This window comes from Eptatretus burgeri, chromosome 3 (assembly GCF_056783735.1).
Source record: "Eptatretus burgeri isolate ZD-2024b chromosome 3, Ebu_testis_v1, whole genome shotgun sequence".
NCBI classification, from domain to species: Eukaryota; Metazoa; Chordata; class Myxini; order Myxiniformes; family Myxinidae; genus Eptatretus; species Eptatretus burgeri.
The window spans coordinates 56,542,014-56,555,791 of NC_140963.1; the positions used below are offsets into that span (position 1 = coordinate 56,542,014).

A 13,778-nucleotide genomic window follows, 5' to 3' on the forward strand; every position below is an offset into this window, starting at 1 on the left:
CTTAAAACCCTTGAAGACCACTTTTACCCTTCAGACATCTTTAGATCCCTTCATCCTTTTGACATTTTATCCCGTTTATACCCCGAGAACCTTTAGACCTGTACACCTCTTCGACCTTAATTTCATTTAAACCCCTTATACCATTCAGACAGATGAGACAGCTTGGACCCTTGACCATTGAGAGCTTTCGACCACCTGGACCTTTTTAGATTACAAATAAATAAATTTGTACAAAATAAATGTTTGTATTATGATTGGTGTAAATCTTCACAACACAGGAACTCACGTAGAGTCATTACCCTCAGTTTAAACAAGCCTGCACCTCTGTAGCAACGTGAGGTGAGGCAAGTGTATCGAGCTGGTCCACACTGGTACTGTATATAAAATGAAACGCGTTTTCTCTTGAAATCAGACCAGGAATGCAAAACAAAATGTTTCAATAAATTTTTTATCACATTCATTTCCTCAATAATTTTTATTTCACCATGCTTTATTTGGATCTGAAATGGAATAAAGGAAGGTTGGAAACAGAAACATGGTGTGACATGCAGAGTAAACCATCAAAAGAACAATGCAGAAATGTGTATATGCTGCAGGTTCAGGACATGTCACTGGATGGGGGATTATCACGAAGTTCTTGAGTCTTGGTCAGAATCCGATCTATCAGGGTGTCTTCAGTGAAGTATGCTGCAAAACATTGTGTAACGATATCATTTATATTTCATCTTGCTTCTCTTAAAAAACGTGTGCTGGGTCAGGTCAGGTATGGGAGCATGTGCCAGAACAGCACGTCGCTGCGTCCACTTTCCGCCGGTACTCCAGGGGCCTCCGTCTGGCCATCCCCCAGGCAGATGCCAGGCCCATCCCCATCTCCTTGAGATGATGGTCAACCTGTTGCAACCATGAGGCACGTGGTCGACCCACTGGCCTCCTCCACTCATGAGACTCCCTCGCTGAGAGAATCTGGTGAGCAGGATCAGAGTCAGGAAAACGAGCCACATGTCCATACAGCCGCAACTGACGCTCACGGACTATGCAGGTAACAAATCTCATCCGAGTCTCTCTCAGCAACCGCTCGTTGGACACAAAATCCGACCAGCGATAGCCAAGGATTCTCCGAAGAGACCTGGTACCAAAGGAATTAAGTCTCCGTCTCAGATCCTTGGTCAGAGTCCAAGTCTCGCACCCATAGAGCAAGACTGGAAGTACCAAGGACCTGAAGACTCGGACTTTCGTCCTCCCGCACAGGTACCGGCAGCGCCACACCCCATGATCCAGTGAATCCATGACTCCCCAGGCCCGACCCAGACGTCTATTGACCTCTGACTCGCAGCCAGCAGAGACATGAATATCACTGCCAAGGTAAGTGAATCTCTCCACGACCTCAACATCCTCACCACAAACAGACACAGACAGGACAGCAGCATCCAAGATGTCACCGAAAGCCTGGATCTTAGTTTTGACCCAAGAAACCCGTAATCCCAACGGCTCTGACTCCTCATTCAGCACCTCGAGGGCCCCCAAGAGGATGTCTAAAGTCTCCGCAAAGATGACTGCATCATCTGCAAAGTCAAGGTCCGAGATCTTGACATTCCCAAATGACGTACCGCAACTTGATCTCTCCGACATCCTCCCTAGAATCCAGTCCATACAAGTGCTGAAAAGTGTGGGGGCAAGTAAACATCCCTGACGAACTCCAGTAACAACTGGAAATAAGTCAGAGATGGTACCACCACACTTCACAGCACTCTCAGTACCAGAGTAGAGTTCAGACATCAGATCGATCAGTTTTGGTGGCACCCCACGAAGACCAAGAATCCTCCAGAGGACATCCAGATTCACTGAATCGAACGCTTTACAGAGATCAACATAGGCTGCAAGAGATCAACATAACAACATAGCCTCTGCCGAAACTCTCGTCTGCGTTCGGTGAGGACACGAAGTGCAAGGATACGGTCAATCGTTGACCTCTTTGGTGTAAAGCCTGACTGCTCTGGACGCTGGTGCTCAAGCAGATGGTGGCGAACCCTATCGAGAATTATCCGAGCAAAGACCTTGCCCGGCACTGAGAGCAGCGTCACCCCTCGGTAGTTGTTGCAGTCTTGGCGATCACCCTTCCCTTTCCAGAGAGGGACAACAAGGCCCCTCTTCCAGTCAGTTGGGATGATGCCTGTGTTCCAGGCAGAGCACAAAACTGCATGCAACGACACGAGTGCAGCATTTCCACCAGCCTTGAGAAGTTCGGCATGGATGCCACAGATCCCTGGAGCTTTGCCCCATTTCAACTGGTTCACCGCAGCCCGTGTTTCCTCAAGCGAAGGTGGACCACAGTTGATTCGAGGGTCAGCAACAGGGATTGTAACACCCTTGACGTCCAACTCGACAGTTGGGGAATCAGCCTGGTACAACCGCTCAAAGTAACCGGCCCAGCGGGCCTTCACTTCAGACTCCTCTGTCAAGAGCCTACCACTCTCTGCTCGAACTGTAGTGCTCCGAGGGATGGGCTTGGATGAACGTAATGCGCGAATTCCCCTGTAAGCGGGACGAGAATCACCTGTCCACAGGTGATGCTCTACCCCCTCACAGATTCCTTGCACATAGGCCTCCTTGTCCACCCTCAGTGCACGTACAGTTTTACGCCTCAGCTCCCTGAACAGCTCAGCTCTGCCATTCAGCCTGGCCCTGCGACTCTGGTCAATGGTATCCAGTGTCCCTTGAGAGACAAAATTCTTCTTTGCCCTGCGGTGAGCTCCAAGGCATCCACCGGCAACATCAAGGACGGTGGTCTTGAAGGCGCTCCACAACTCTTCAGGACCCCCCAAAGCACCCAGACCCCCCAAGTGTCCACTCAGCCTGTTCGCAAACTCCTCAGCTACTCTCTCATCCCTGAGCTTGGCAACATCCAACCTCGGCTGGGATGGTACCATTCTCCAGGATTTAAGGTGCAGCTTTAGAGTTGCTACAACAAGCCTGTGGTCAGTATTGAGGAACTGAGCACTCCGGTAGACCCTGCAGTTCTGGATCATCTTTCAACGACCGTCAATGAGGACATGGTCAATCTCCTTTGCCACACCGCCAGCGTTGGAATACCAAGTCCAGCGATGAGCTTGTGGGCGCTGAAACCATGAACCAGCCACCCTAAGTCCATGACTTCTTGCAAAGTCAAGGAACTTAGTGCTATTCTGGTTCATAGTTCCTGACCCATGGGGACCAACACACACCTCATAACCGTCCCTATCAGTTCCAGTCGATGCATTGAAATCCCCCAAGACTAGAAGTGTATCTCGTCTGGGGCACTGATCAACCACAGACTCGAGTGTGGCGTAGAATGCATCCTTCACGGTGAGATCACTCGCCTCAGTCGGAGCATAAACAGAGACCAGGGAAATGACACCTAAGGAGTGACGAATCCTTAATCTCATAATACGCTCGTTGACCGGTGTTACCTCAATTATCATTGGGGTCAGCTTATTGGACACAGCTACAGCAACTCCTTGGGTATGGTAACCATCAGAGCGACCAGACCAATAGTAGGTGTAACCACCCACCATTATCTCGCCGCAATCCGGTCTCCGAACCTCAGAGAGCTGCAATCCCGATGTCCAAACGCTTGAGCTCAGATGACAACAGAGACAGGTGATCATCCTCTCTTAGGGATAGGACATTCCAGGCACCCACCCGAAGGGACCGCCTCAGGTTAACCCAAGGAGACCGCCGTCTGGTGGACGACACCTCAGCACCACTCCGACACACTCTCCCGCAATCTGACCCAGGGATGTTACCCCGTGGTTTCCCTCCTATCAAAGATTGGGGGTCCCGAAGGCTTTGCCCCAATCCCGTCATCCGGTGAGCTGCCCTGCGAAGGGAAGCTGCACAGGAGGTACTCCCACGGAGTGGGTTTTCAGATTTTTTTGCATTTTGCGGAATGAAGGGTTTTACGGTGGCCGGAGTGCAAATCCTGCCACCAACCTCCTAATAAGAAGTGACCCAACTGCAGGAGGACGTCCGCAGACACAGTTGGGCACTAGATATGGATGGCCGTTGGCTCACAAGGAGCTCCTCCGCCCTTTGACAGGTTTTGTTTTTAATCCTGCTGGGTGTCCATATCCAAACACCCTCCTCACCAGAAAACCTGGTGGGGGAGACGGTTTAGTCGCCGACAACCCGACCATGGAACAGGTTAGTACAGGTTTACATGGTACCTGTAGCAGGTCACAGATCGAACCTGACCTGACAAGACCTGACAAAACATTGTGTAACGATATCATATATATTTCATCTTGCTTCTCTTAAAAAACGTGTGCTGGGACGATTGCCAAATTCGAATTTATTGCCTATTTGATGAGTCAGTTAATCAGTGGTATAGCCAGTCAGTTCGGTTGCTCACCCCTCAGTAATGATGAGGCACCCAGCAGACGCTAATTGTAATTGAAGGTCATTCAAATATGTAATCACTTGATAAAAACAGGAACTGAATCCGTTTTTTTTTTTCTTCCACCAACAGGTGTTTGTGCTCATGTTCTTGTTAAACTGACCTGCAGCAAGTTCCTTTACATCTTCAGGCTTCTGTTGAAGCACTGTTCTGCTTGGAATGAGAAAAATGAAAGGTTATTTTAGCAGAAGCCCATATACTGACCAATTTCCATCAATGCAACACCACATCATCTTCAAACTGTTAATTGAGGTCTCGCGTGGCGGTCTTGTTTTTCTTTGTGTGAACTTTATTTTGACAACTGCAAGATACAGAACAGGGATCGTTTTGTCATGTCATGATGATGAGAGACTTGACAGCCAAGTAAAGTGAGTGTTTCTTTCAGTGAACTGACATTGTGCTCCATCTTTGTTTTGGCATACCACATTGAGTGGAGTGGTCAATGGTCGATTCATTGAAATTTTAATATAAATATGCTAGTTTCCCTTTGGTGAGTGGGGTTAGGAATTCTAGGTTGGGAGGTGGAAGAGAGAGGGAGAGGGGCAAGGGTTGCACAAAATTATGTTGAGCCCCCTGGCATGGCACCAGACTCCCTCATTACACCACTTAGTGCTTTACAGAGTATCACAATATCTCTGTATTAAAACCTTATAGAATCGAAAACAACTTGGCCACTTTACATACGTGTTCTATATTTTATGCACTCCAAAACCGCTGGACTGAATAAGTTCAAAAGCAGTGGTTGTACTTTGTTTGTGCATTGGAACGTTATACAAAGGTTGGATGGCCACCTCCAACTTCAGTTTTTACTTTTATGTGAAAGTGGGTGAATTATCATACTTGCTATATCACTCTTGCACTGCTGGACGTAACATCTTGAAAACTAGATGTTATCACTCAAAAAAAAATCAAACTCCTGGAAGTTGAACAAATCATTCTGAAATATGCCAATTCCCTGTTATGGTGTAATGAAAACTATAGTCAACATCGATGTGGGGGAATGCGTTAAAACACATGTGTCCGTTTAGTTTTTTCTGCAAAGAAATGTATTTAAACTCGGTGGTTATCCTCTGGGTGTGCATGGGAATGTTCTATTAAGTGGCCACCTCCCACACCCATGTGCCCACACCCCCGGCCGCCTTCGCCACTTCCACAGGGAACGGGTGTTTCTCGTGACATAAACTAATATAAAAATAATAGTACATTCACATTTCCTCATGAGGTTTACATTTCTCACAGAATCACCACCTTGGAAAAAAGAATGAGGATTTATGGAAACCCCAAGAGGATGATTTGACATATACAGGGGGCTGCAAAAGTAGGTATACAGTAATGATATACTGGTACAAGTCTGAAGACAACGATGGTTCAAGAGCGGTATTTGACGATGTAGATTGTTTCAGAAGTCAAGGATGAGACAATGTGATGATCATTTTTATAACTTGGTCAAACATTAACATGATGTGGTACGAGTGACAGGTTATTAGCTGCAAAATGTCGAAAACCCGGTTTCGTTCAACAACTTTAAAAATTTGACCTTTGCATAACCTTTAAAGGTCACAAAACAATGTTGTGGACATTAAAATAAGGAAACAGGATATGTGCTATAGCTTAATGGAGTTAGTTCGTCGAAGCAGATCGAAAACCCGGTTTGATTCCCACATCTTTGATAATTTGACCTTTGTGAACTTTAAAGGTCAAAGGTCAAGGATTATGACCTTTGGTGCAAAACTTCCTCTGGAACATTCCAGGAACAATATAACGTCATATAGGCTATATGGCATTTCGCACTCCTCGGATTATCCATACTTTGATGAAATCAGCGTAAAAAACAAACTTGAAGGGGGTGCCACAGGCAATGTGTTCGAGATAAAGCAAAATGGTTTCAAGACTTCAGGTAGGGAATGACCTCAAGATTATGCATAAAAAAATATTGTCATCCCAGCTCTCAAAGTTTGGGCGGTCATATGATTTTTATGTCAAAATTCGAAATTTTCTCAGTTCGTGACTTTTGACCTTGACCTTGGGACGAAAATGAAAAATCGACCTCTGTGGGGCTATGCAGGTGCCATTGGGCTAACCAAATACCAAAACCCCTGCCAGATTCGACAAACCCCTCGGAGAAGATGGATTTTTGTCAAAATCGCAATTTTCTAAGTTCGTGACCTTGTGACCTTGACCTTGGGACGAAAATGAAAAATCGAGCTCCGTGGGGCGATACAGGTGCCATTGGGCTAACCAAATACTGAAACCCCTGCCAGATTCGACAAACCCCTCGGAGAAGAAATTTTTTTATGTCAAAATTCGCAATTTTCTAAGCTTGTGACCTTGACCTTGGGACGGAAATGAAAAATTGAGCTCAATGGAGCTATGCAGGTGCCATTGGGCTAACCAAATACTGAAACCCTGTCAGATTCGCCAAACCCCCTCGGAGAAGATGCAAATTGAAATTGGCTACCCCCTAAAAACATGTTTTTTGGGTATGGCTCCACCCATAATGGGCGCACCACGCCCATTTTCAGGAAAACACAACTCGATCATGATATAAACCTCCCACCAAAATTTTATCAGGATCGGAACAAAACCCACGGAGCTATGCTTGGGACAGACGGACAACAATAACGAATATAGTGGTCACTTATTTTTTTCGTGAAAATATTTTTTCGTGAACCAATACTCCTTACTGTATACCTACTTTTGCAGCCCCCCGTGTATGTATGTATATATATATATATATATATATATATATATATATATATATATATATATATATATTAACTTGCAATTAATGAGGCAGATCCTCTTCTCACAACAATATACTCATGAGCAGATTCTTACTCCAAAAAGTCAGTGAAGAGGATTCGGATTTCTGGATGTGAGCGCAGGTACACTTCATCTGCTATTCGGGTCTGAATCTGCAGCAACATGAAAGCAGGAAACCTCTTATAAACGTCACTTCATAAAAAAAACAACGAGTTAAGATAATGTAATATACCGGAACTATTGAAATATCCTCCCTTGACAATACCCTCAAATTCCTGCAATTGATGTGATTATCTGATACCAGTATTCAAAAAGATTTCATTATGACGTCACATCGGTCCATCATCAATGAGGTAATTTCCTCTCAGGTGAGGTCAGGTATGGGAGCATGTGCTGGAACAGCGCGTTGCTGCATCCACTTTCCAACGGTACTCCAGTGGCCTCCATCTGGCCATCCCCCCAGGCAGACGCCTGGCCCATCCCCATCCCTTGAGATGCTGATCAACCTGCTGAAACCACGAGGCATGTGGTCAGTCCATTGGCCTCCTCTCCTCACAAGGCTCCCTCGCTGAGAGAATCTGGTGAGCAGGATCGGCATCAGGAAAACGAGCCACATGTCCATGCAGTCGCAGCTGACACGGACGATATAGGTAACAAATCTCATCTGAGTCTCTCTCAGCAAGCGCTCATTGCACACAAAGTCCAACTAGCGATAGCCAAGGATTCTCCGAAGAGACCTGGTACCAAAGAAATTAAGTCTCTATCTCAAATCCATGGTCAGAATCCAAGTCTCACATCCGTAGAGCAAGACTGGAAGCACGAAGGACCTGAAGACTCAGAGTTTAGTCCTCCTGCACAGGCACCAACAGCACCGCACTACATGAACCAGTGAATCCATGACTCCCCAGGCCTTGCCCAGACGTCTATTGACCTCTGACTCACAGCCAGCAGAGACATGAATATCACTGCCAAGGCAAGTGAATCTCTCCGCGACCTCAACATCCTCACCACAAACAGGTACAGACAAGATAGCAGCATGCAATAAGTCATTGAAAGCCTGGCTCTTGGTACTGACCCAGGAAACCTGTATTCCCAGCTGCTCCGACTCCTCATTCAGCACCTCGAGGGCCCCCAAAAGGATATCCAGAGTCTTTGCAAAGATGACTGTATCGTCTGCAAAATCAAGGTCAGAGATATTGAGATTCCCAAACGATGCACCGCAGCTTGATCTCTCCGACATCCTCCCCAGAATCCAGTCCATCTAAGTGCTGAAAAGTGTGGGGGCCAATATACACCCCCCAACAAACTCCATTTACAACTGGAATAAGTCAGAGATGGTATCACCACATCTCACAGCACTCTCAGTACCACAGAGTATAGTTCAGACATCAGATTGATCAGTTTTGGTGGCACCCCACGAAGACAAAGAATCCTCCAGCGGGCATCCCGATTCACTGAATCAAACGCTTTACAGAGATCAACATAGGCTGCAAGCAGCCCCTGCGGAAACTCTCGTCTACATTCGGTGAGGACCCAAAGAGCAAGGATATGGTCAATTGTTGACCTCTTTGGTGTAAAGCCCGACTGTTATCAAGAATTATCCGAGCAAAGACCTTGCCCGGCATTGAAAGCAGCGTGACACCTCAGGAGTTGTTGCAGTCCTGGAAAATACCCCTCGGTATTTCCTCTCACTCTGATTTTTTTTCGATCCCTGTGGAGGATCGCTAAGTCTTATTCACGTTGTTGTTCTTCATCTTCTTCTTGTGGACTTTTTTGTTTCACAGCCTGCAGTTTTCATCGAAACTTCCTGAAACTTGGCATATATATATATATATATATATATATATATATATATATATATATATATATATATATATATATATATATATATATATATATATATATATATATATAGAAATACCCTGCGCAGACAGTAACCATCTCCGATTTTGAAAATTCTTCTGAGAAAAAAAAGTTATGACATCAAAATATCTCTGCTAATGGAAATCGCCTAAAAAAATTATCTCCGAAACTTGGCAAGCTTTTTGAATTCTGTTTGCGGGAATCGAACAGGGCATGAGCAGAGATGAATTACCGCACATATGATATCACTATGACGTCATATCCATTTTTATGACGTCATTCCTATTTTTTGACATTTTTTGTTTCACAATCCAGAGTTTTCATTGGATCTTCGTGAAACTTGCCATGTATATGCAGAAAGCCCACGCGCAGGCAGCAACCATCTGCTATTTTGGAAATTCTTCCTAGAAAAAAGTTAACGTCATAATATTGCCGCTAACGGAAATCGCCTATACCATTATCTCCGAAACTAGGCAAGCTGTTTGAATTTTGTTTGCGGGAATCAAGCCGGGCATTAGCACGGATAATTCATTGCAAAGCTGATACATCACAATGATGTCATATTCGTTTTTATGACGTCATCATTAAGAGGACGAGGATCTTAGCTCATTTGAGCTTGTTATTACAACAAAATTTGAAAAACGTAATTTCACTACAAAAACAAAAACTCTCATCGGCACCCAAATGAGAATGAGAAATACATTCAGTGTGATGGCAACGTACATTACTCTCATAATGTGCAATACAGAGTATTATGTCTCATGTCCCCTATCCTTACCTGCAATCTTCTCGATCTACAATAACCCACCTCCACTCAACCATCTTACTTGTAGATTACTGGGTTTCCTCCCATCCCCTCTCTCATATTTTGTTGCTCACTCATTCCCTTGCTTATTTTATTCAACTATGACCCCACTGTTACGATGTTACCGGTGTACACTTTGTCAATTCACTCTTAAATGAGCCTCCAATTTGCGTACCAAAAAAATCCTGGTGTTAAGTTAAATTATTGAATCTGATACTAAGCTGGCAGGTAGCTCACTGGCTTACATCACAAGAAGATATGGCTGTCAAACTAAAGGCTACCATTGTCAGCTATTGTCAGGAGAATTGTTATTGTCAGGTACAGTTGGATGCCTGGTTACGGTATCAGACAGTGGATCAATGGCATCCCACAGCATGTCATGGAATTGTATATCTTGTCACAGAATCGGATGGCGAGTCATGGTAATTGATGACAGGCTACAGTATCGGATTGTGGGCTATGGTAATCGATGACAGGCCACAGTAATATATGACAGGCCACAGTATCGGATTGCGGGCCATGGTGCCACATGGTAGACCATGGTGATGAATGACGGACCACAGTATCAGATGGTGGGCCACGGTAATGGATGACAGGCCACAGTATTGGATTGCGGGCCACAGTAATGGATGTCGAGCTGGATAATCTGATGGTGGGTCACGGTATCCGATGGTGGGTCAGGGTATCGGTTGGTGTTTCACGGTATTGGTTGGTGTGTCATAGTATCGCATTGCAGATCACAGCCTCGCATCATTAACCTCCGCCATCGAAGATGGACGGAGGTTACTGTTTTCACCCGTCTGTTTGTTTGTTTGTTTGTTTGTTTGTGAACAGTATTACGGAAAAACTCCTTGACTGATTTCGACGAAACTTGGTGGGGGGATTAGGTATGGTCCAAGGATCATGCCATTAGATTTTGGACTTGGTCCAAAGTCCAATATGGCCGCGATGGTGGCCATTTTGAAAAAATATTTGAATTTTTGTTTTTGCATTTTTACATGTTTTAAGTGATTTCCAACCCCCCCCCCCCAAAAAAAAATTTGTTTGAGAAAAAAAAACACAAAATGAAACTTTTTCAAAAATTATACTTTTATTTTTTAAACTTGAATTATGTATGGCAAGTATATGATAAACAAATCATCACATGGTTAATCGGTGATATGGGTTTATCTACTCGTGGCTGATATGATATCACTCGTTCGTGACTTGGTGGGGGGATTAGGTATGGTCCAAGGACCATGCCATTAGATTTTGGACTTGGTCCAAAGTCCAATATGGCCGCTATGGTGGCCATTTTGAAAAAATATATATATTTTTTGCATTTCTACATGTTTAAAGTGATTTCCAACCAAAAAAAAAAATTGTTAAAGAGAAAAAAACTAAATTTTGCAACTTTTTTTCCACAAAATTTAGATATTTTTTTTTGCATTTCTACATGTTGTGCGATTTCCAACAAAAAACATGCCAAAATTATAATTGCGGCTGATTTTGGAACTTCAGGTGGATATACCCACGTAAAATCAATTTCTGTCTCAAGGAATCTAGTTATGATGAATGAATTGAGTATGTAAAAGTTAAAAGTAAAAGTTAAAGTTGCAAACTATAACTCTGTGAGCACTGTTGACGTCAAATTGAATGAATAGGATATCAGGTTCACTTGAGTGACTTAGCAGTATTGGCGGCGGAGGTTTTGCACTCTACCAAGTGCTCCCCCTCTAGTTTGTCATGTTATTGCAGAGCAGGTCATGGTATCTGATGGAGAGTCATGGTTACGTATCAGATAGTGGGAATTTAATACTTTGTTGATTCAGAAATCCGGTCACTAACTGAATCTAGAGCCACAATTGATAGTTTTAAATTCAAATTGCTACCAAATGATGGAGCAGCATTGATGAGGGTTAAATGGTGGTGAACTGAATAACAATTATAATAACATGGGGGCTGGTAGGATGGCCTAGAGCAGTGGTTCCCGACCTTTTTCAACATATGGACCACCTTGGTGTCTATATTTTTCCTCCAGACCACGCTGTTAGAATCTGGAAGCCATGAGCACTCCAGACCAACCACTTACCCCCTTTTTCACAACATTAAAAAAAAAAAAAAAAAAAAACTTTAAAGAATAAAAATAATAATTCAGCTAAACCAGCAACATCTGTGGATTCATCGATTTGAATGGCGAATCTATTATCTTGAAGACATTGAACAAGTTGCTCTTCTTTATAGAGTGATATTGTTGTGGGCCGGGTATCGGCTGTGAGCACGACCACTAGATGGAGCAGGAGAATCGGCTTCACCGAACACCCGGAATTCAGATCATCACCCTCAGATAACTCCGAAGGTACCGGCCCCTTACAGGACTGTGAATCGTCAATAAATCAACCGCGTGGGCACAGGGCTATTTGCCAAACTTCAAAATACCTAGAGGCCCACGTGGCAAACTACCGAGTATTCACACCCTCGACGGAGCTCGAACGGGACGAGCCGTAACCGTGCTCGACCCATGCGTAACCCGAGCGGATGGTGACCGAGGTCCCATCGGTCCAAATGCACACAACTACGGGAACAACGGCCTTTTTAATTCCCCAACACGCACCGTGCTAAGCCAATGAAGGAAAGGACAAAGACGAGCTGAAACATTCAACAAAAGGAATATTTATTTACAATAGGGGGAAGGGACACACAAGGAGCAGAGTTAAACCAACTAAAAGAAATGCAGTCTATGTACAAGCAAAAGCACTTATCCAGTTGCTACTTAAAGACGGGTCCAGAGGACACACACACGCACACACAAATACCCGAAAGGAAATGGACCTTCCCGCCTCGTGTAGTTTGGCCGAGACGAGCGAACCAGGATGAGACCAGTCGCGTCGAGATGAGACCAGACCAGTGCTCTTGATGAGACCAGACCAGCCTCGAGATGAGACCAGACCAGTGTCGGCGAGAGGACGAGAGCAGACGCCGGCACGATGAGAGCAGACGGGGTGCAATTCTCCTTTTTCCTCGTCCCGACAACCACCACCTTCTTTTTTTGGAGGGAGGGGCTTCTTCTCCCGACCCCTCGGCTCCCGATTGGTCGGACCCATCGCGCAATTCCCTGGCCGTCCTCCATTGGACAGGCCCACGGTAGGCGGGGCAACTCCCACCCCTCTGGGCAGAGTCCTGAGTGGAGGCGTTTGTGGCTCCGCCCACCTCCTCACCTCTGGCCACATGCCTCATGGCAATGGTGCTGAGTTGAAAACGGGGCGGGTGAGATGCCCGCTCCTTGCCGATTGGCTTAGAGGGACGCCATGCCTAGGTTAGGCTCCGCCCACGCTTGCTGGCGAGCACGCAAAGAATGCCATGAGCGTTATGGCATCAGGATGGAGCGAAGGTGTTGTTGTTGTGATACGGGGTGTAAAAATGTAAAAGAAAACCCTCACTATCAAAATAACTTCGCAGCGCACGAACATTTATTTCCCATTAGACTTGGGATGGAAACATAACTAGAAACACACACTTACCGATATAACTGTTTTATGGGGACCTGAATGTTGAGTGCTCATGGCTTCCAGATTCGCAACAATATGTCTTGAATGTGACAACAAACTGTTTTGTTTGAAATTGGAATGGAGGCAACTTTTTTTTCACTCCTTCAGATTCTTAATAAACATTTACACACAGCTCTCATACAGGGCATCACAAGATTTTCTCCAACTGTGTGGGGTTTTTTGGACATAATCCTCAGCGAAATCAGGAAAGATGCTTTCAAACCACTATTAAGTGCAGTTGTCATTTTCACATTGAAAACTCCTGATGGCAAAGTTCCCATTTCTTTTGTTGAAAAAGCTCAAGTATATTTTGGGCCTCACTATCTGCAATGATATTTCCTGGGAAAGCCACATTTCCAACCTGGCCTACAAAGCCAGTTGCCGACTG

At 44.9% G+C, this 13,778-nt stretch overlaps 1 protein-coding gene across 8 annotated transcripts in view; it reads right to left on the reverse strand.

The window, feature by feature from the left end:
• Window positions 1–456: 456 nt before the first annotated feature.
• RIIAD1 (regulatory subunit of type II PKA R-subunit domain containing 1) overlaps window positions 457–13,778 on the reverse strand; it is a 17,859-nt gene continuing 4,537 nt past the window's right edge. For 3 of the 8 annotated variants that reach the window (XM_085873527.1, XM_085873524.1, XM_085873529.1), the window contains 3 exons: window positions 7,271–7,347; window positions 4,536–4,582; window positions 457–687 (listed from right to left, as the gene is read on the reverse strand). In XM_085873527.1, the coding sequence (XP_085729653.1) occupies window positions 599–687; window positions 4,536–4,582; window positions 7,271–7,347 (213 nt within the window). In that variant the 3' untranslated portion in view covers window positions 457–598. Of the gene's footprint in view, window positions 688–4,535; window positions 4,586–7,270; window positions 7,348–8,270; window positions 8,941–13,778 lie in introns of those variants that run through there. The other 5 variants (XM_085873525.1, XM_085873523.1, XM_085873528.1 and 2 more) reach the window with 3 other exon arrangements.